General features: G+C 42.6%; 1 protein-coding gene across 1 annotated transcript in view; it reads right to left on the bottom strand.

Moving 5' to 3' along the window:
- The window catches only part of slit2 (slit homolog 2 (Drosophila)), a 430,357-nt gene extending 409,459 nt beyond the window's left edge, over positions 1-20,898 (bottom strand). Inside the window, exons 1-3 of the mRNA XM_059988947.1 lie at positions 19,774-20,898; positions 17,686-17,757; positions 16,510-16,581 (exon numbers count right to left, since the gene is read on the bottom strand). Coding sequence (XP_059844930.1) covers positions 16,510-16,581; positions 17,686-17,757; positions 19,774-19,967 — 338 coding nt within the window. The 5' untranslated portion in view covers positions 19,968-20,898. The remainder of the gene's footprint in view (positions 1-16,509; positions 16,582-17,685; positions 17,758-19,773) is intronic.
- Positions 20,899-22,378: the final 1,480 nt, after the last annotated feature.

Raw genomic sequence — 22,378 nt, 5'->3', positions numbered from 1 at the left:
ATCACTCCATATCACAAGATTAGTTCTATAGTTGGATAAAATGCAACTACTATTTGGGACTTTTATTTGTATTCCTTTGTTTTATGGATTGATCAGATGAAGGAAATTTTTCTTTTCCTACCAGGGTCTTTCCTCTGAGGTGTTTCTACAGCACTCCTGCCTCTGAGGACTTACACTGCAAGGAATTGCTGACAAATAATGGGTGACCAATACGAGACTTATTAATTCGCTTCTGGTCAATGGTCTGAAACCGTTTCGACTCTTTCAAAGTAGCAGTCAGCATTGCTCCAGAAAAATTAATAAGACTTGATTCACACCCAAGGAAGATCCAGAGGTGGTAAAAGGGCAAGGTGGTGCTGGCCTATAGCCTCCATTGAGGTCATGGAGTTATTTTTTTCTCAGGTCCGTAGTGATGATTTTGAGGTCAGAGGGGAATTTGGATTCAGGTTAGAATTTAGGGACAGGGATAAGAGGAAGTTAGAGGTCTTGACAGAGCCTAGGCTTCTGCCCTGTGCTCGAAGGCCAGTAATGTGGATGTGTGATGAAAGACATTCGAGATCGGAAGTTGGGCTGGTAGACCAGCAAATACAAGGGTTGGTGGCCTCTGAGTTCACATTTCTGTGTGGAAAGGAGGCACAAGCGACAGTGCCCCAGGTACGCAAGTCAGCAGAGACCAGAGTTTGGGTTCCTGTGCATTATAAAGTCTGGCATTTGAGGCCTGGAGTTCAGGGTCCTCATCAGTCATCATGAGCGAGTCCTGAGGTTGATAATGAAGACTGAAGCTCGAAGGTCAATCAGAAGTCCGGAAGTCGAGGCCCAATGGCCAGAGCCCTGGGTCGATGTGTGTTCCGGGAAAGTTGAAGACCTAAAGTCTGCTCTGCAGGCCGAAAACGCCCAGCCCTAGGGTTGGAGGACTGTCCGTGTGTGTGCATGGGTGGGCGAGAGGGAGGAATGGAGCTTGCTTGGATATTGTTGTTTGGTCACTGGTGTTATGTTGCTATTGATTGTGTTGTTCTGTGAATATAGTGAGCACTTTACATTGAGACTGGAATGTGTAGAGATGCTTGCAGGCTGCTGCGGCACATCCTTAGGTTGTGTTGGTTGTTAACACAAATGGCACGTTTTACTGTATGCTTTAGCGTGCATGCGATAAATATCTGAATATGAAGAATTATTACACCAACTTTGCTCAATCTATTTTTTTATGGCAAACAATGTTATGCATTGTTTCACGCTATTTTTCATTCCTTTCCTATTCTCCCCATCTGAAGTGCATTTCAAGCAACCTTAGATGGCCTTTAATGATGAAAGTTATTTAAATCCGCCAGTGGAAACTTCTAGCATGTTATAGGCTGTGAGAGGGGAACAGGGAATGAGGAATACTACACTAGAACACTATTTTTTTTACATTAATGATTAATCTTAAAGTGAGATGGAGACGAGATTACTTCCAGGATCTTTTATCTTCAAACTCAGCAAGAGATTTTCCACATTTCTCTTAACTCCTTGGAATTTTAACAGGGATTAGGTCTGCTCCCTACTTTGTAACATTCCTACATAAAACCATTTAAAGGACCAGGCCTGCGTTAAGGATATCATCTTTATCACTGTTAGATTACGATCAAGCATTCCAACAAGGTGACTCAACTCCAAGCACTTGTATCAAACCAGTGCTTAAAACAAGGATGACTACCAAATGTGACTGTGATCAGTAACCACTAATTTCAAATGTGATTCTGCCACATTCAAACATTTCTTTTCCTTACCAAAGGTTAAGACCTGTTAACTTTTATTCCTGAGATGCTTTGCCCACAAAATGCACTGGCATACTCAATAGTTACAGTAAAAGATGACACTACAAACTGGGCCTACAATCCTCCTGCCCAACCAGAAGAGGCACATTTAGTCATTTCAGCATGTGGTTTGGATTCTTAAAGTCATGCCTGGAATTCAAACTAAACTAGTGCTGCTAGGGGGAACATGATTTATCAGAGGGAAATGCTAAATTGCAGTAAAAGTTGCCCTAGGCCCTACAGCTGCCAAGCCCTTCCAACGATTTCATTCTACTTATAATCATGAGAAGATAATATAATCAGGATTTGAGGACCTATAGGGAAAGGTTAAGTAGTTTAGGAGACTGAGGGGAGATTTGATAGAGGCATACAAAATTATGGTGGGGGGGGGGTGTATAGTTAAGGTAAATGCAAGCAGGCTTTTTCCACTGAGGTTGGGTGAGCCTACAACTAGAGGTCATAGGTTAAGGGTGAAAGGTAAAATGTTTAAGGGGGTCATAAGGGGAGAACTCCTTCACTCAGAAGATGGAGAGAGTGTGGATACGAGATCGATTTCAATATTTGAGAAATTTGGATAGGTACCTGGATAAGAGGGTGCAGGTCAATGGGACTCAGCAGATTAATGGCCTGAAACACACGAGTTGTGGCAAAGAGCAGGTTTCTGCTCTGTAGTATTCTATTACTCTAAACTTTATGAATGCGTTATTTACCTGCTTATGCATGTTTTTCAACCCATTGTGTTATATTGCTCTCCAGAACTTCACAATCACACCCTGGGCAATTTCCCACATTTTAGGAGCTTCTTCTCAACAAGAATTAACGATACAATTCACTGCTGCCTTCATTGGACCAGCACAGCTTGTGGCAGATTGAAGAAAAGGGTATCAGTAAATTAAAGCTTCTGACCTGGCATAAAACTCAGTGTATCGGGCAGTGGAGAAACTTGCCCCACCCCCACCACATGCCTCTGAAACCTCTGACAGGCTGGAAAAATACAGCCCACATTCTCTCTGTAACATCCTACAAATCCACTGGAAGGGTAAGTGAAGCAGCATCATCATTCACCCCCCAGGCCAACAAACATTGCATCAAATTATAGTCAGCAACGTTGGGCAGGTCACAATACTCATGTGTCTAACACCAATCTCCTGAAACAGAAGCTCTATTGCAAGCTTTGTCATGGGAAGATGTTACCTGGAAAACAGATGAAGAGATTCAAGCATGTGTTCAAAGCCTACTGCAAGAAAAGTAATTGCTGGGAAAATCTAGCTTTGACTGCCCAAAGTGAGAGAGGAGCATTGAGAACCTTGGCACTATGCACCAGAAGCCTTGCATCAACGGTGGAAGGAGCAAACCGTCCAACCACCCGCTTTCACACCCCGTAGGTCTCCAGCCGCCCCATCTGCTTAAGAGTTTGCCATTTCCACTGTGGCCATTAGCCAGCTCAATCCCACAGAATTTGAGTGGAAGCAAATCACCCTTCATCCCTAAGGATTGCCTAAAGCAAAGAAGTATGTAAGGCATTGGCATATAAACACAAGCCACGCAAGTGATCGAGCACTTGCTGTCCCTTGTATGAAAGATGCCCTATTTGTCACTATCAGTTAGTTTCTGTCATTGAACAAGATCTTGTTTAATCTCCTCATCAGGATTTGTTGTAGATTCACACAACAGCTTCAAACTCCTGCTTTAAAAAAAATTGGATTATTTCGCCACTATTGACTGTCTGACACTTCTAAACTACATAAAAAAAAGTCATTAAAGCTCCGAACAAAATAATTCAAGGTCTATTACAACCAGAAACAAGCAGACATGCAGCAGATTAGCAGGCAGACACTACTGAGTGCTTTTTAAATTGATGTCAGATCAAATTAATTTCCAGCTTCTCAAGGCATGCACTGGTTTATTTATTTGTGGTCCCCATCCACTTTTTACCCCCCGTCACTCTTCCGCAAAGCTTGCCATTACCAAGCTTCATCCTTTAGCCAAGAAAGGCCTTGTGGGCTGTCAAGAATTCGGCGAATCTCCCAGAATTAGACATTACTCTTCCAGACACCGCTGCCCGTACCCAGATGAAAACTCACAGGGGAGTCTGAAATAAATGTGTGCTTCAGTTCCACATTTTCTTCAAAATCTGCTTATAAATTGGAGTATGAAAAGTCAGGTTTGAAGATCCTAACCCTTCAAGTAAAGATTTTTTTAAATACATCAAAATATTTATTCATAAAAAAATTTACAAGAATAAACTGTGCAATCTCTTTTATTCTTACATTCATAGTCAAAGCTTTCAAGGAAGTTCTATTGTATTCCTTAAAACCAATAACACTGTTGCCAATCATGAGGCCCCTGGGATGACACACTACTGCAATAACTGAAGGGCTTACTCACCCATCCATGCTGGGTTGAGCGTTGAGCTAGCAACTTGGCCTCATATAAAAAAATGACGAATGCTAAGGAAATGGCAAAGGTTGCCGCCGTTGCACCATGAGGCGCGGAGAGAAACAACAACAACCCAGTTAAGTGTGAAGTGATATATTTTGGGAGGACCGATAAGGATAGGACATGCAGTGGCAGTGTGCTAGGAGATGGCACAACAGGTAGATAATATGGTGGAGAAGGAGCATGAGGTAGTAGCCTTCATTTGCATGCACAGGGATTACAAGAGCAGAGAGGTTATGTTGCAGCTTTATAAAATGTTGATCAGGCTACAGCTGGAGTGCTGAATGCAGTTTTGGTCAATGAGCTATAGGAAAGATATGATGTACTATAGATAGTGTAAATGAGATTCACTGGAAAAGAGTATTTTACATCAGGATCTCTTCATTGATTACAGCTCAGCATTCAATACTATCATCCCCTCAAAACTAATCAATAAGCTTCAATACCTTGACCTCAATACCTCCTTGTACAACTGAATCCTCGATTTCCTCATTTGCAGACCCCAGTCCTTTCAGCATCAACATCTCCTCCACAATCTCCATCAGCACAGGTGCACCACAAGGCTGTGTGCTCAGCCCCCTGCTCTACTCACTGTATACTTATGACCGTGAGGATGAGCACAGCTCCAGGGCCATATTGTTGGCAACACCATAGTCAGCAGCCAAATGAAAGGCAGTGGTGAATCAGCATATACTGCAGGAAAGAGATTGAGTATCTGCCTTGGCAGTGCCAAAGCAACAACCCCCCACTCATTGTCAGCAACACCAAAGAGCTGATTATTGAGTTCAGGCAGAGGACACTGGAGGTCTGTGAGTCAGTCTTCATCAGAACATCAGAAGTGGAGAGGGTAGGTAACTTTAGAATTCTTCAGTTTTATCATTTTAGAGAACCTGTCTTGGGTCCAGCCTGTGAGTGCAATTTTGAAGAAAGCCTCTACTTTCTTAGAAATTTCTGAAGATTCCGCATGACATCTAAAACTTTGACAAACTTCTATAAATATGTGGTTGGAGAGTATTTTGACTGGTTGCATCACAGCCTGGTATGGAAACATAATGTCTTTGAATGGAAAAGCTTACAAAAAATAATGCACATGGCCCAATCCATCACGGGCAAAGCCCTCCTCACCACTGAGCATATCGACACGGAGCACTGTCGCACCCATCATCAAGAACTCCCACCAGCCAGACCACGCTCTCTCCTCACTGCTGTCATCAGCAAGAAGGTACAGGAGCCTCAAGACCCACACCACCAGATTCAGAAACACTCAGCACCTTCAATCATTAGGGGCTTGAATCAGAGGAGATAGCTTCACTCAACCCAATATGGAATGGTTGCCACAACCTATGGACTCACTTTCAAGGACTCTTCATCTCATGTTCAATTATTTAAATTATCATCATTTTGTTTGCTTTTTTTCGTGTTTGCACAGTTTATTGTCTCTTGCACATTGATTATTGTCTCAAACACAAAAAAAACCTGCAGATGTTGGAAATCCAAAGCAACACACACAAAATGCTGGAGGAACTCAGCAAGCTGGGCGGCATCTATTTAAAAAAGTAAACAGCCGATGTTTCGAGCCAAGACCCTTCATCAGGACCTGATCTCAGCCTGAAACATTGACTGTTCACTCTTCTTCACAGCTGTTGCCTGGCCTGCTGAGTTCCTCCTACATTTTGTGTGCGTTGCTTGGATTTCCAGCATCTGCAGTTTTACTGTTGCTAATGGGAAGTCTGCATAGGCTACAGTTGTTTTCCTTGGAGTAGAAGAGAGTGAGAGGTGACCTGATTGAGATAAACAAATCTTCAAGGGCATACACAACATAGATAGCAGAAACCTGCTTCCCGTAACATGGGTGTATGCTACCAGAAGGGCAAAGGCCTAGGCTAAGATGAATGCAGATTAGAGGGTATCTGAGGACGCACTACCAAGAAAGATCATGGAGACACAGCCTCTCACAGCTGAGACAAGAACTTCAGTTGCTGAGTTCTGTAAGGTTATGGAACAAGTCAGGATAAATGGTTTTAGTGCTGATTGGCAATTGATGGTCAGTGGGACAACGGTGGTCCGAAGGGCCTGTTTTCTGTGCTGTACAACTTGATGAAATGCACTCAAAGGATCCATCCCTTGGATTGAGAGATATGAAGAGCGGGGAGATGAAGTGGGTGAAGAAAAATAAAAGCTTCTTTGAAAAATAAAGTCACAGCCAACACTGTTGATGTGAAAAAGACCAAGACCATACTAGTTTACATTAAATAAAACACATTGCTATACATTACTGAAGTTGCTTTAAGGAGGGCGGCATATGCTACTTCTATTTTAGGGAGGAAGAGAGAGGGAGAAAGTGGCATCTTAGACGTTCATTTTTCTTGCTTCCTTCATCCGCCATATTTTTGGTTTGATAGCTTAGTGTATTCTGGGAAAATGCAGTAGTGTTCTCTCAATAAATTTAGGTGCAATCAAACCTGAGAGAAACAGGAAGCTGACAGTGTGAGCCGGGGCGGGGGGGGTGGCAAGTGGTTGTAATATAATAAAACAAAAGCAAGAAAGTGCAATAGGAGCATCAGGGTTCCTTCTTGTGTAGCACCTAAGCTATTGCACCAAATTATTAAACTATAGTATCAGTCCCTTGAGTGAGAAATAGACAAAGTCTTGAACTACGTTATTCCAGCCAGAATAACTATTGACCAGTGGAAGCCAAAGCTCTACTTAGTTTCACTAGCTAAGCAGCGACATGCCATCACAGTTGTTTTCATTCCAAGATGGTTGAAAGAACAGAACCGCAGCCCACTGCCACATTTTCCTAGAGTAAACCAAGTCTAGTTCCTTAACACAGCAAATATGTAGAAGCGAGATAGACGAACTGCGAAGATATAATTTTCTTCCTCTCTCTGCCTCACCAATATAGAAGTAATTATGCCACCCTCCTTAACACAGATAGCAGGGAGACTGGTCTTCATTTCTGAAATAAACACTAATTGTCCGCATCCACTTTGAAGTGGCTGCTAATAAGAATTGACTTGCCCGCAGAAGTTCCCTCCCTCCTGTGGCGAACTGTCTAGCCCTACACACTGTGCCTCCCCTTGATGTCGCAGTCAAGGTCAGAGAACTTGCTGTGCAAAGAAATCGTGGGAACATCACTTCTACATTCCCTGCAGGCTTCACAGGTAAGCAAACGGCTGCATCATTGAAAAGAAGTTGTTAGAATTGAAAGCAAACTCCAGGTGCTTTCATTTTCCCCAGTCATCTCCTGAAAATCAAAATTCAATTTGTTTTCTTCCTGGTGAAGGGTAAGGAATGTGATGGAAATTCATTTACAGGTTAATACAAACTTCAAGTGAACATTCTTGCAGATTCCACAGGCATTTAAAGATAAATTGCTTGTCAGATAACAAAGTCTTCACGTCAGGTTGACTTGACAGCCACTAACAATGGGAATTTCCGCAGCTTATTCCTAACAAATATGAAATATTTGCTTTGGGGCTGACAGCTGTGACTGCCTAGAGGGGGCTCTGTACTAAATCACGTTCCACGGCTGAAATTCAGCCTGATCTCCCACATTACCGTCAGGCCCTGCCAGCTATGGATCACTGTCAACAATTGAGGCAGCAAATGTGAAGCAAACTAGACGACAGCATTGAACATCAATAGAAAACAAAATTCCAACAGATGTAATTGCATTCTAAGCTAACATTCGGTGCATTCATGTGGGATGGTGAGTTGTGATTCAGGAGAGATGATTAGAATGCTAGAGTTCTTTGAGATGGTAAGAACGAAAACCCATCAATTTCTGACAGGAACATGCATACTGTACGTCAAACCTCGCCTGTACTACATTTGTTGGATCAAGCTTCAGCTGAAGTTTAGAACAGCAAGCAGCATTTGAGTTTTCAGTCCGTGCAGTCTTACAAAACATAAGCAAGGCTATGTGTTCTAAGATTAACTATAACCACTGCAACTGGTGGGTCATCAGCAAGGCAGACAAATCAGCGGAATAACCAAAACCTTTGCTTTTAAAATCTAATATATCTATTTGATGGTTCTGATAATTTTATGCTGATTTAGCATTCATTTGTAACTAGGAATATTGGGAGTAATTAGGATATCACCTAGGCAGCAATGTTCTTACAGAATAAAGATCCATTTGGTTTGATCTTGTTTCATCATTAGTCTGCCAAAAGCTCTCACCTAGATAAATTATGCTATATTGCACAGGTGCAGCAATACTTCTACACAAGAATAAAAAATACCATCCCTAAACAAGGCTAATGCCTACAAATCACAAATGCTCTGTGCATTGTGTGTTTGACAGTCTTTTTTTAATGGGTTATTTCAGGTTTCTTTGTTTTGTGGCTGCCTGTAAGGAGACAAAACTCAAAGTTGCATACTTTGATAATAAATGTGATAATAAACTTTGAACAGGTGAAAAGAATTGGAAATTGATGATGTAAACTGGATTCTATGTGACTCACTTGCTACAAGTACTTTTTGGGTTACACAAAATTATTTGGAACTACTACAATGCTTCCATCAAGTCAGCTGTCCAAAACCTGGGCCACTGTCCCTCTTTCTGCATCTGGATCCTTGACTTCCTCCTCGCTGACAGTTACACTGGTGCACCTAAAATTCATGTTTAGTTCATTGCCCAATTCTCTCCACACCCATGACTGGGTGGCTACGTAGAATTCAAACACCGTCTCTAAATTTGACGGTGACACAACTAATGCTGGCAGAATTTCAGATAGGAACAAGGAGGTGAACAGGAAATAAATCAACTGGTTGAGTGGTGTCACAGCAACAGCCTTGCACACAATACCAGTAAGACCAAGGAATTGATTGTGGACTTCAGGAAGTGAAAGTTGAGAGAACACACACCAGTCCTCATTGACGCATCAGCATGCGAAAGGGCGAGTTATTTTCAAGTTTCTGGTTGTCAATATCTCTGAAGATCTACCTGGGTCTAACATGATGTTACACTTATAAAGAAGGCTCTACAGTGATTAAATTTCTTCAGGAGTTTGAAGAAACTTGGTATGACACCAAAGACTCTCACAGATTTCTACAGGTGTACCATGGAGAGCATTCTAACTGGTTGCATCACCGTCCAGTATGGAGGGGCCACTGCACAGGATCAGAAAAAGCTGCAGAAAGTTGTAAACTCTGCCATCTCCATCATGGGCACTAACCTCCTCACCATCATGGACGTCCTCAAAAGGCAATGCCTCAAAAAGGCAGCATTCATCATTAAGGACCCCCACTACCCAGGAGATATCTTCTCATTGCTACCATCAAGGTACAGAAGCCTGAAGACACTCAATGTTTTACTAACAGCTTCTTCCCCTTTGCCATGAGGTCTCTGAATGGACAGTAAACCCATCTACACTCCCTCAATATTTATTTTTTCCTTTTTTGCTCTCTTCTTGCACTAATTTAATGTTTATATTTTTGTAATAGATACCTTTTTATGCTTATTTATTGAAATGTAATGCTGCCGAGAAACAACAAATTTCACGATACATGCCCGTGATATTAACCCAGATTCTGATTGCTGTGTGCAAATTGCCTGCTGCCTCACATCAGTGGTTACACTACTGACACACTTCATTGACTGAGTAGCATGCTGTGACCTTGCACTGGTGAAAAATGCTACAGAGACGTACATTTTTCTTCAGTGCTGAGAGCTCATCATCCCAATACAATTGCACAGCTGAGAAAAATTTTAAGCCCATTTGCAGTTGCCAGAACAGTTTATTCTTCTTTCCACTTAAAGTGAAGTTATTTCATAATTTACATATAAAATATTTGATGTCACAAACATAAAAATAGTTTTCTTCTTACTGTACCTTTATACCAATCCTCTGGAAAACCTACAGGCTTGGTCGTGCTGACACCCCTCTTTATAGACATTATCACCTCCACTTATTTTCTCATACTCCATCACATTATATCTTTACCCCAATATAAACACCCCATGTGCAAGGCAACACTGGGTAAGTACTCCCAATCCAAGGTAAAGCTAGGTAATCACAACCAGTCTGGAGCTAAATTGAGTAAACAGGCCAAAACACAAACCAATAGCTTTGATTTGCTTGGCCTGAATTTACACCTATTTATCTAATTTAGAGATTGTAACTACACTTGGTCTGGAGTGAACCTCCTTTGCAGATGATATTAAAATAGGTGGTGTTGTATAGAAGACCATGGAAAATAATAGGTCATGCCCAACTAGGTGTGTAGACTGAGGATTGCCAAATGCTTTCAATTCAGGTAAAGATTACACTCTGGTAGATCAAACGATGGAGTTCTAACAATAAATGGTAGGGCCTTGGGAAGTATAATGGAACAGACACACCCACAAGTGCAAGGAGTAGCTCACTGAGAGCAACATCACAGTAAGATAAGGTGGTGAAGAAGCCATATGGAGCATGGTACTTCATCAGAGTCAGGCACTGAACATTGGAGTTTGGAGGTTAGGCTGCAGAAATACAAGACACTGGTGAGACTGCACTTGAATTACTATGTCGCCACAGTGTTGTCCAGACTTGGGGGCCTGAGTTACAAGGACAGCTTACATAGATTGGGACTTTATTTCCTGGAACATGGGCAATTGACAGGTGACCCAATAGACGTATACAAGATATTGAGAGTCATAGACAGGATAAAAACAGTCATTTTTCTAAGGAAGGTTGCTAAAGCCTAGAGGGAATAGGGGTAAGAGATTTAAAAGGGACATCAGAGGCAACTTCTTCCTGCAAAGGGTAGTGTACCTTTGGAATGAGCAGCCAGAAACAGCAGTTGAGGCAGGCACATAAGCAGTGTTTAGGTATGTACATAGATAGGAGCGGTTTAGAGGGCCGTGTGCCAAATGCAGCCAGATGGGACTAACTCACTGTGCAACAGCTGGCATGGATGAGTTGGGCAGAAGGTTCTGTTTCCAGGCTGCATGACTTTGTAACTACACATGAACTGACAACAACCTGAGCACATCACCAGGATTAGGCCTAAATTAGGGAAATGCATCAGAAAAAGTGAGTAAATGCCCCTTGACATGTTAGAAACACAGAAAACCTACAATACAGGCCCTTCAGCCCACAAAGCTGTACTAAACATGTCCTTACCTTAGAAATTACCTAGGGTTACCCATAGCCCTCTATTTTTCTGAGCTCCATGTACCTGTCCAGGAGTCTCTTAAAAGATCCTATTGTATCCATCTCCACCACCATCGCCAACAGCCCATTCCACACACTCACCACTCTGCACCCTTTCTATGGTTTCCACATCCTTCCTGTACTGAGGCGAATAAAACTGAGTTGATAAAGCCAAAATATATTTTAGACCCAGTAACCAATCTTGTCTGGCCAGGCTAAATACACCGAGACAGAAGTTAGGTGGGATAAATACACAAACTGCGTTTTGAATATGAAATACCCAGATTGGAGATAAGCCAGGTATATCACCCAAACTTGGGATAAACTTGGTGAAAACAAGTTAACCCAACATTAAGAACAGATGCAAAATTTGGAAATCAACGATGTAAACTAGATTCACTGCAATTCACATGCTTTCATTGATCACAACGATAAATAAGTGTAAGAAATACCAACAATCAGCCTTTCACCTCTCTGTCTCAAAGCCTGCCCTGAATGGTTCCAGATTATCAGCTCTCATTTGTTGTTAGTGGTTAGCTTGGTGTCCTTATCCAAGATGTCTAGGCCTCAGGTATTGGCATTTACTCCATGAACCTCTTCATTGCTTTCTTCCTTCAAAACACTTTTGGTTCCCTGTCCAATGCATTGGCAAAGAATGTGTTCAAAAGCCCCAAAATGAAAGTGAATAATGACATCAGTAACAACACTATAATGATCCATGGCTGTGACTGCAAATGTCATATCTACTGTAGCATTTTTGATACATACAGTAGTGTGCAAAGGTCGAAGGCACAGATATATGTAAATATAGGACCTAGGTAGGAAAAGAGAGGAGATCCTGAAAACAGACTACAGGGAGTTAGGAAGGAAGTTGAGAAACAGGACTTCAAAGGTAGTAATATCAGGATTATTGCCTGTGCCACGCGACAGTGAGTATAGGAATAGAGTGAGGTGCAGGATAAATGCATGGCTGAGAGAATGGAGCAGAGGGCAGGGATTCAGATTTCTGGATCATTGGGACCTCTTTTAGGACAGGCGTGACCTGTACAAAAAGGACAGGTTGCACTTGAATCCCAGGGCTCCAATATCCTTGGGCGGGTGGGGGGGGGGGGGGAGGTTTGCAATGGCTATTGCGGAGAGTTTAAACTAGAATTGCTAGGGGGTTGGGAACTGAAATGAAGAGACGGAGAAAGAGGCAGTTGGCTCACAAATAGAAAAAGCTTTGGAGACAGTGCGAGAGAGAGGATAGGCAGGTGATAGAGACCCATGGTTTGAGGTGTGACTGTTTTAATGCAAGGAGTATTATAAATAAAGCAGATGAGCTTAGAGTGTGGATCAGTACTTGGAGCCATTACAGAGACTTGGATGGCTCAGGGGCAGGAATGGTTACTTTGACTACCAGGAGTAAGACGTTTCAGAAAGGACAGTGGGGGGAGGCAAAAGAGGTGGGGGTGTGACACTGCTAATCAGAGATATTGTCACGGCTGCAGAAAACGAGGAAGATGTGGAAGGATTGTCTACGGAGTCTCTGTGGTGGAAGTTAGGAACATGAAGGGGTCAGTAACTCTACCAGGTGTTTTTTATAGACCACCCAGTAGTAACAGGGACATCGAGGAGCAGATAAAGAGACAGATTCTGGAAAGGTGTAATAATAGGGTTGTTGTAGTGGGAGATTTTAATTTCCCAAATATTGATTGACATCTCCCTAGAGCGAGGGGTTCAGATGGGGTGGAGTTAGTTAGGTGCTTTCAGGAAGCATTCTTGGCACAATATGTAGATAAGCCTACAAGAGGGCTGTACTTGATCTGGTATTGGGAAATGAACCTGGTCAGGTGTCAGATCTCTCAGTGGGAGAGCATTTTGGAGATAGTGATCACAATTCTAACTCCTTTACCATAGCATTGGAGAGGGATAGGAACAGACAAATTAGGAAAGTGTTTAATTGGAGTAAGGGGAAATATGAGGCTATCAGGCAGGAACTTGGAAACATAAATTGGAAGCAGATGTTCTCAAGGAAACATATGGAAGAAATGTGACAAATGTTAAGGGGATATTTGCGTAGTGTTCTGCAGAGGTACATTCCAATGAGATAGGGAAAGGATGGTAGGGTACAGGAAACAAGGTGTACAAAGGCTGTTGTAAATCCAGTCAAGAAGAAAAGCTTATGAAAGGTTCAAAAAACTAGGTAATGATAGAGATCTGGAAGATTATAAGGCTAGCAGGATGGAGCTGAAGAATGAAATTAGGAGAGCCGGAAGGGGCTATGAGAAGGCCTGGTGGACAGGATTAAGGAAAACCCCAAGGCATTCTACAAGTATGTGAAGAGTAAGAGGATAAGACGTAAGAAGATAAGACTTAAGAGAATAGGACCAATCAAGTGTGACAGAGGAAAAGTGTGTATGGAACTGGAGGAGACAGCAGAGGTATTTAATGAATACTTTGCTTCAGTATTCACTACGGAAAAGGATCTTGGCGATTGTAGGGATGACTTACAGCAGACTGAAAAGCTTGAGCATGTAAATATTACGGAAGAGGATGTGCTGGAGGTTTTGGAAAGCATCAAGTTGGTTAAGTCACCGGGACCAGACAAGATGTACCCCAGGCTACGGCAGGAGGGGAGAGAGGAGATTGCTGAGCCTCTGGCAATGATCTTTGCATCATCAATGGGGACGAGAGAGGTTCCGGAGGATTGGAGGGTTGCAGATGTTGTTCCCTTATTCAAGAAAGAGAGTAGAGATAGCCCAGGAAATTATAAATCAGTGAGTCTTACTTCAGAGGTTGGTAAATTGATGGAGACGATCCTGAGAGGCAGGATTTATGAACATTTGGAGAGGCATAATATGATTAGGAATAGTCAGCATGGTTTTGTCAAAGGCGTGTCGTGCCTTACAAGCCTGATTGAATTTTTTGAGAACGTGACTGAACACACTGATGAAGGTAGAGCAGTAGATGTAATGTATATGGATTTCAGCAAGGCATTTGATAAGGTACTCCATGCAAGGTTTATTGAGAAAGTAAGTAGGAATGTGATCCAAAGGGACGTTGCTTTGTGGATCCAGAACTGGCTTGCCCACAGAAGGCAAAGTGTGATTGTAGATGGGTCATATTCTGCAGGGAGGTCGGTGACCAGTGGTGTGCCTCAGGGATCTGTTCTGGGACCGTTACTCTTCGTGATACTTATAAATGACCTGGATGAGGAAGTGGAGGGATGGGCTAGTAAATCTGCTGATGACACAAAGGTTTGGGCTGTTGTGGAAGTGCCTGAGTTCAACCCAGATAAGCGTGAGGTGGTTCATTTTGGTAGGTCAAATATCATGGCAGAATATAGTATTAACAGTAAGACTTTTGGCAGTGTGGAGGATCAGAGGGATCTTAGGGTCCAAGTCCACAGGACTCTCAAAGCTGCTGCTCAGTTTGACTCTGTGGTTAAGAAGGCATACGGTGTATTGGCCTTCATCAATCATGGGATTGAGTTTGAGAGCCAAGAGGTAATGTTGCAGCTATATAGGACCCTGGTCAGACCCCACTTGGGGTAGCTCAGTTCTGGTCACATCACCACAGGAAGGATGTGGAAACTATAGAAAGGGTGCAGAGGAGATTTACAAGGATGTTGCTTGGATTGGGGAGCATGCCTTATGAGAACAGGTTGAGTGAACTCAGCCTTTTCTCCTTGGAGCGACGGAGGATGAGTGGTGACCTGATAAAGGTGTACAAGATGATGAGAGGCTTTTTCCCAGGGCTGAAATGGCTAGCACGAGAGGGCAGTTTTAAAGTGCTTGGAAGTAGGTACAGAGGAGATGACAGGGCAAAGTCGTTTTTTTTTACACAGAGTGGTGAGTGCATGGAATGGGCTGCCAGCGATGGTGGTGGAGACAGATACGATAGGGTTTTTTAAGAGACTCCTGGATGGGTACACGGTGCTTAGAAAAATAGAGGGCTGTGGGTAACCCTAGGTAATGTCTCAGGTCAGGACAAGTTCGGCACAGCTTTGTGGGCCGAAGGGCCTGTATTGTGCTGTAGGTTTTCTATCTTTCTATATATATAACTAGGATGCCTAAGACTTTTGCACAGTACTGTAGTAATCTTATGTATTGCATTGTATTGCTGCTGCAGCAGCAAAAAAATAAGCAAATTTCGTGGTAGATGTGAGTGATGATAAACCTGATTCTGATATGGGTCTCCGTTGTGGACTGAGAGTGGGAAGGGGGCAGGGAGATGGGAATTATAGTTGGGAAAACAGGAAGGGAGAGGGAGGGAGCAGGAAACACTAGAAAGACATTCTGTATTGATCAATAAACCAATTGTTTGGAATCAAATTACCTTGCCTGCTGTCTCAGGGCTGGGTGTCTGCTCCCATGTCATCCCCTGCACTGGCACTCTTTCTGTGCCACCTAGCCCACACTCCTCCCATGGCACTCCACCCTTGCCACTCCCAAAATCTTTTCTTCCCCCCACATTGATAAACTTGTTCTCTGCTCCACATTGACAAATACAGAATTATGTAAGTCTTAGGCACCCTAATTATATATACCGTATGTGACTCAGACTTTTGTACAGTGTTGTAGATTTAAAGAACAATGTATTATAAAGTCTGTGTATCTTCAGAGAACAATTCTGTATATAAATTATGTTATATCAAATATTAGCTTTAAAATTTAATCCCCGAAAATGCAGAGCATGACCATCGTACAGGGTTGAACACTGTTACCAAGAACTTGTACTTGTATAGCAATTACAACAGTACAAAACATCTTAAAGCTCATGTGAGGTGGCCTATGAGCTGAAGAAAAATATAGAGCTAGGGACAATAGGTGATTAAAATACATTAAATAGAAGAGGAAATGAAAGATTTTGAGAGAACTTACTGAAGCAAAGGCCAAACAGAAAGTTTACAAAATTCTCTTTCAATAGTTTATAAAGAAAAGGCGTGCGTTTTAAGTTAAAATAGAATATTTCACATTTGATCTACTCCTTATAAGAGCATCTCCTCAATCACTGTAACATCATTGACATAGGGAGAATCCAGAAATCAAGATGACAAGGAAATTGCTTTCTCTTCCTGACATGGCCATACAAAATGCATACATCTGAGTTCTTAGTTGATGTAAAGTTCATGTGCTGGTAATACTTACAGTCTCTCCAGCTCCTTTAGATCCTGGAAAGCTCCCCTCTCAATAGTAGTTATTTGGTTTTCCATGAGCTGTCTGTGGTGCAGATGACAGAAAATTGAAGCCATGACATCTTAATGTAATAAATAAGCAGACAGCCATTAACACCTCGAATAACTGCATTTCAAACATTAGCAGCAGACTATAGGCCGGCTTGTCTTCTTTCACAGTGTATCTACCCAAGTTTGAGATTTCACATCCAATTTGCTCTGCCTGCTATACTGACACATGAAACCCGTCCAATTATGTGTACAGAACTGATAGTATGGAGTGGGGGAAGGGAAACATCCTATCACCAGTAAAATAGGTTTTCAAACATTCCTGGTAACATGCTTTGGACAAAGCCAAGAAGTAAAAAAGAGTGAAACTAAACTATTTAGTTACAGTGTCTGGAAAACAGGGACAGGCTACATCAGGAGCTTTTATGTCGATTGTGTTCTAGAATGACCAGCTCACCGAAACTTAGATTAATAGAAACTGCATGCAGTTTCTACTATGATGTTTCTAAGGATTTTCACCTGGATAATAGGCAACTTAGAAAGTTTTTGTTTCAGCCATATGTTTATGTTCAAGTATATGACTGAGAGCTACATTAATATTTGTGATTTAAGCAAGAATATTGTTCAGATCTTTGAGACTGCACTAAAAGTACAATACTGAAGCTATTTGCTGAGTGGAGTTTTGTCCTACTTCTCTAAAACCGGGGTATTCTATTATTCATTACACTAACCACTGCAACAAAAAATGTAAAATATAGGCTTAGTGTGGGCCACTTGAGCTTGCCAAGTGTGCTGTCACGCTTAATATTAAATCATCAAAATAGCAAGCAGCTGAATCGTGTTTTCTCGAAGTAGGATTTTTTTGCATGATGCAAGTCCCCATCATAATCCATATAACTCAGCAGGGTTAAAAATGTTGGGGTCCAGAGCTTTGGGATATAGCCATTGTAGTCTCAACTGTGTGTTAATTCATACAACGACTTGCTCTTGCACTTCATTCACAAGGGATTATTAAAAGTTGCATTAAACGTCAAGCTGTAGTTTATAAAAAATGAAACACTGATGGTAGAAATGGAACAGCTGGAGTAAAAAGTAGCAGAAATGTAATCAGAGGCTGCGCAACAGAAAGATCTGGACTTACAGAACTCGCATATGTCTTAATCCAGAAAAAGCTGATTTGGTGATCCTTGTGATGTTGTTCCCGTTCAAATCCCTGAAAAGAAACAATGTCAAAGTGGCTGACAATGAAGCAAGGGAAGACAACACGACAGGCTCATTATCATGTGCTGAAGCGTAACCAAGTGTGAAAAGCAGAGGCCAGATCTGGGCCCAGTTATTGATACTTCACTCGGTGACACTTGAGCCATTTTTAGGTTTGTCTGGAATAGTGAGGAGACCAGGCCGTGTCTGGTCCCCCACACGTCCCCTCCCCAAGGAAAAAAAAACACGCGCACACCAGAAAGGGGACAAAAACGAGTTGAAAATATTTGCCCAGCAGGGCATTTCCTGTGCACACAAAATAAAAGAGGCTATATGTAGCGATGGCAGAATATTTAGCACAGTGGAAGAAACTCTGAAATAGTGAAATTTCCATCAAAAGACCCGGCGATTATATCGGGCTTCACTATCGGTGTCACTTTGGAGACATCACTTGTCTGACTGAGCAAGAGACAAGAGCAGCGGTTCAGAAAACCCTTTTCACGTTTTGTGGGGAAACTGAGGTGAGCAAAGGTGCAAGAGGAATGGATTGGCGCGTTTCAGAATGTGGGAACAATATGGCTGGAGATGCATACTAATCTGAATCATCATCAACTGACAAGCACTGAGATTAACCTGCCTGAAGCTTAATAAGTGAAAGAAAAAGACTGTAAACTATCAGCAGTGTCCATCTCCCATTAAAGGGAATTACCATTGGCTGCATTCCGTATTTATATGGAATTATAATTAATTTATAAGAGAAACTTTATAGGGAGATGGTCGCTTGCATTTTTATTAAATGTACGCGGAATTTGGGAAACAGGAAATGCAGAAACCCTGACTGTCATAGAGGATTTCAAACAAAAAAAAAATCAGTATTCATGGAAAAGTGTGTGTGGCTTTCTGCTGCGTGCAAATGTAGACTCTGACAGCACAGCAAGCCCTTGAAATTTAATCCCATCAAGCATCTGAGACCACTTACACACTCGCTAACTAAGCTCAATAAGTGTACAGTTCTTTCAAACCTACTCAGAGACTGGAACAGGACGCGTAGACTTGCACAGGACACACCGCTGAACAATCAAAGTGAAATCCCATCGGCAGTAACTGGGGGGCGGGGAGCGGGGAATGGGCGGCATTGGAGCCGCAACTACACGAGTTGTACCCGGGCCGCACTCTTGCCATCTGTAATCTGCTGCAAGATATTTTATTTTTGGGAACAGACTTGAGATGTTTCCCAATCTGCCATTCAAAATGAAATGCTGAGCAAGTTCGGATGTCCACGAAACAATTTCACAGCCTCTAAGAAATTCTTTTAACCGCATCATGGAAATAGGTTCCGCTTAGCAATTGAAATTGTACAGGTTCGGGTGATTATTTCAGCCAGTAGGGTAATAAAGCGAAATCGGGGATTGATCAAAACCTTTTTCCCGGCTGCCAAATTATTCTACAAAACGAGGCGGTTAGCAAGTAATAAACCCATTTTCAAAGTGCTTTCAGGATTGCAATTGGCTCTCATTCTATTCATCTTCCAGGTGTTTGACTGTGGATCAAACAGACCAATTCCTGATCCCCCTTGCTCTCCGGTTTTGCAAACTCCCAGGGTCTCTCAGACTGGCAGGTTCGAAGCGGCTTCAGGCGGTGTGCAAATCTGACACCGTGCAGTGACAATATTTATACCCTCGCACGAATCAAAAATAGGCGCTTAAACCAAGATTCACCCGTAAATATTTGAACATGCCGGCTCGATTGACCCTTGCTGGGTACGATTGTCTCCTGCATTAAATGTGACACGTAAGTCGAGTCAGTTTCACACGGTCAAAGGGACAGACATGCATCTCCACACCTACCCTCTGCACCACAGTCAATCAGAACGGAAAATGGCCAAACGCCACTCTCCGTGGACTATGTCAATAATGGCGAAATTCAGAAACGAAAGCTACATGTGGCAGGGATATAGTGTTATAAACGCAATGAAGAAATTGGCAGATAAAAAGGCTAGGAAGGGTTGCTGTCGGGGGTTTTTACTTACAGTCTCTCGGTATTCCTGGGGATGCTTTTAGGAACGGAGCGCAGCCCCAGTCCGTGGCAGTCCACAGCCGTCCCAGCGCAGGTACAGCGATTCGGGCAAACTTGGCCAGCAACTTCTTCCCAAGTACTCGTCCCGATCACAAGGAGAAACCACAGGAAAATCCCCCTAAATCCAAACCCACTTATCGCTGCCATCGGGAAGAGATAAACTTCGATTTTAAACAAAACGCACACACGAACCAGGAACGTTTCAAACGAAAGCCGAAGGTGGAGAAATGCGAACGGTTCGTTTCAAATCCGCCTGCCGAGAGCCACCGACCTTCTCTCCAACTTTTTTTCTCTTTCTGTCCCAGTGCCTGGGTAGTCGTGTGTGCAGAGATTTGCAGAACGGCGGTTGCTACAATCCCCGCAAACTCACCGAGGCCAGTTCCCAGACAATAACACGGATCAACAGCGCCTTTTCTATCACCACCATAGGAGGCTCCGGGTTGTGAACGAATGCAGCCAAACCAAATGAATTATCTTGTCACCGAATAGCTTCGGATCGTTCGACCACAACAGCCTGGATGATTCAACAGACGGCGCCGCATACAACGCCAGATATTGATTTCCTCTCAAGCATCCATCAAGCTGTCACTGACAGTCATGAGAATCACTGAGGGTTGGCTGGGGGAAGATCATTCTCGCCCTATTCAAGCACACCAGCTTTTGGCTATCACCGTGTTTAGAATTGCTTAAAGTCCTGATAACCTGCTCTTTTTTTTCTTCTTTTAAAGTCCGGGTCCCAAGTACAATAAACAAGAAGTTCTTTTTTTCTCTGCCTCTCCAAGAAGCTGATTGAAAACAAAATTTGGCTTTCTCTAGAAATCTCTTCGCTGTGCCCTAAACACCTGAAGGTAGGTGGGCAGTGAAAGCAATGTTTGCATTGTTGCACTCTCAGCACCTATTTTTAGTTGCATCAGTCGCGACCGATGGTTGGTTTGGGTTTTGTTTTGTTGCTTTGACCCCCCCCCCCCGGGTGTTAAAAGCGAGTAGCAGAGCAGCCGGGTGCTGTCACATGCTGCGAGTGAGCTGGTGCTGGTGCTGGATCTGCAGCCTCGCCTCCGCCGCCCATCTACCACACTCACAACGTTGCAACATTCGCCGGGCTCGGGCACGCGCTAATGTACCCGGGCCGCCGGCCCCGCCCCTTCCCTCGCCTTCCATCCTATTGGACCCCGTACGCCGGCTCATTTGCATACGGCGGAGACGCGATGCGGGCAACAATGGAGTGAATGGAGAGAAGTCCCAGCTACTGAATGGAGACCATGCGTGATTGGCACAAGGAGCGTTCATTAATCAAATAGTAATCAACTGGGTGTTTTTTTTCCCCGCTGTCTGTCGTGTTTACCCCTGCCTTTCCCTGTCCCATAACTGTTAAAACATGCGAAACACCTCTCCAGAATAAATCTGGTGAGCTAACAAGAAGTCCTGTCTCGAGCGACAGTTCACTCTTGGTCATATTTCCGAAGCATGTTTCGTTGAGATTATTATTAATAGTTCCCCGCCCAATACAATTTAATCCTATTTTAGGTGCAGCTTCATTCTTTGGTAGAGCGCTGCTCAATTCTTTTTTTCTCAGTTTTCGAATGTGTTTCCCCCAAATCGATGAATGAATGTGACAACCCCATTCTTTTGTTTGCAAACAGCAGTCACGGACAACGTACGTCATTTTTCCAAGGGTCGTGCTGTGCATAAGTAAAATACTGTTGTCATGTAATTAACCTCTATCTGTTCGCAAAGAAAAGTAGGTTTAATAAAATTCCGTGTCCATTATTGTTAAATCTTGTATATGGCATGCAGATTCACAACAAAAGATCGTGAACAAAACGCAAAACTTACAGATGTATAGAAGATATAGAGAAGAACTGAACTGCGGGGAGAACTAGAAAACTCCGTGAACCTATTAGATTTAGTTAGAGGTTGAACTCAAAACTTAAGTTCTCTGACTTTTCATTTTCTTAATATACTGTACATAATCTGCCAAAGTACTGCTGATTAAAATAAACTGCCTTCCTCTGTTTCTTGTAGGAGCTCGGCTCAACAACCGGTGTAATTTATATAATAAACTGATAGAGATTTGCTTTGAGTGCCAAATACAGGAGCAGACTTCAGAAGTGGAGTAACCTCTAATATAGCAAGTGTATTCTAATTCACTATTGAAAATTATTTCAATGCAGACAACAACATAAAAAACTTTCAATGGCACAAAAAAGAGATACACGTAAAGTTGAAACAGTGCCAACTCTGGTTGAATCGTGAGGTAATTTTGCATGGTTGGAGAGCACTGGAGTAAAAATCCAATTCATCAAAACAACAGCTAAGAATCATGGTAGGAATTTGCTGCTAGAGTTTGGATGGGAGATGCATTGGAGGCTCACAGGATAACTGTTCTCAGACAGTAACAGTCACATTCGTTTATTGCAAATACATCCTCAGGAGCATCTGAAAAATTGTGTTCTTCTAACCTCCATGGCTTTTTGTTATACCAGTATACAAAGTGAAGCGCACAATGAGTTCAACCTGATAATGAGGAGGTTCAGTGAGTAAAATGAAGTGGATGGATT

Source organism: Hypanus sabinus, chromosome 14 (genome assembly GCF_030144855.1).
Source record: "Hypanus sabinus isolate sHypSab1 chromosome 14, sHypSab1.hap1, whole genome shotgun sequence".
NCBI classification, from domain to species: Eukaryota; Metazoa; Chordata; class Chondrichthyes; order Myliobatiformes; family Dasyatidae; genus Hypanus; species Hypanus sabinus.
Note: the sequence above shows the minus strand (reverse complement) of the source record. Positions and strands in the feature narration are given on the sequence as shown.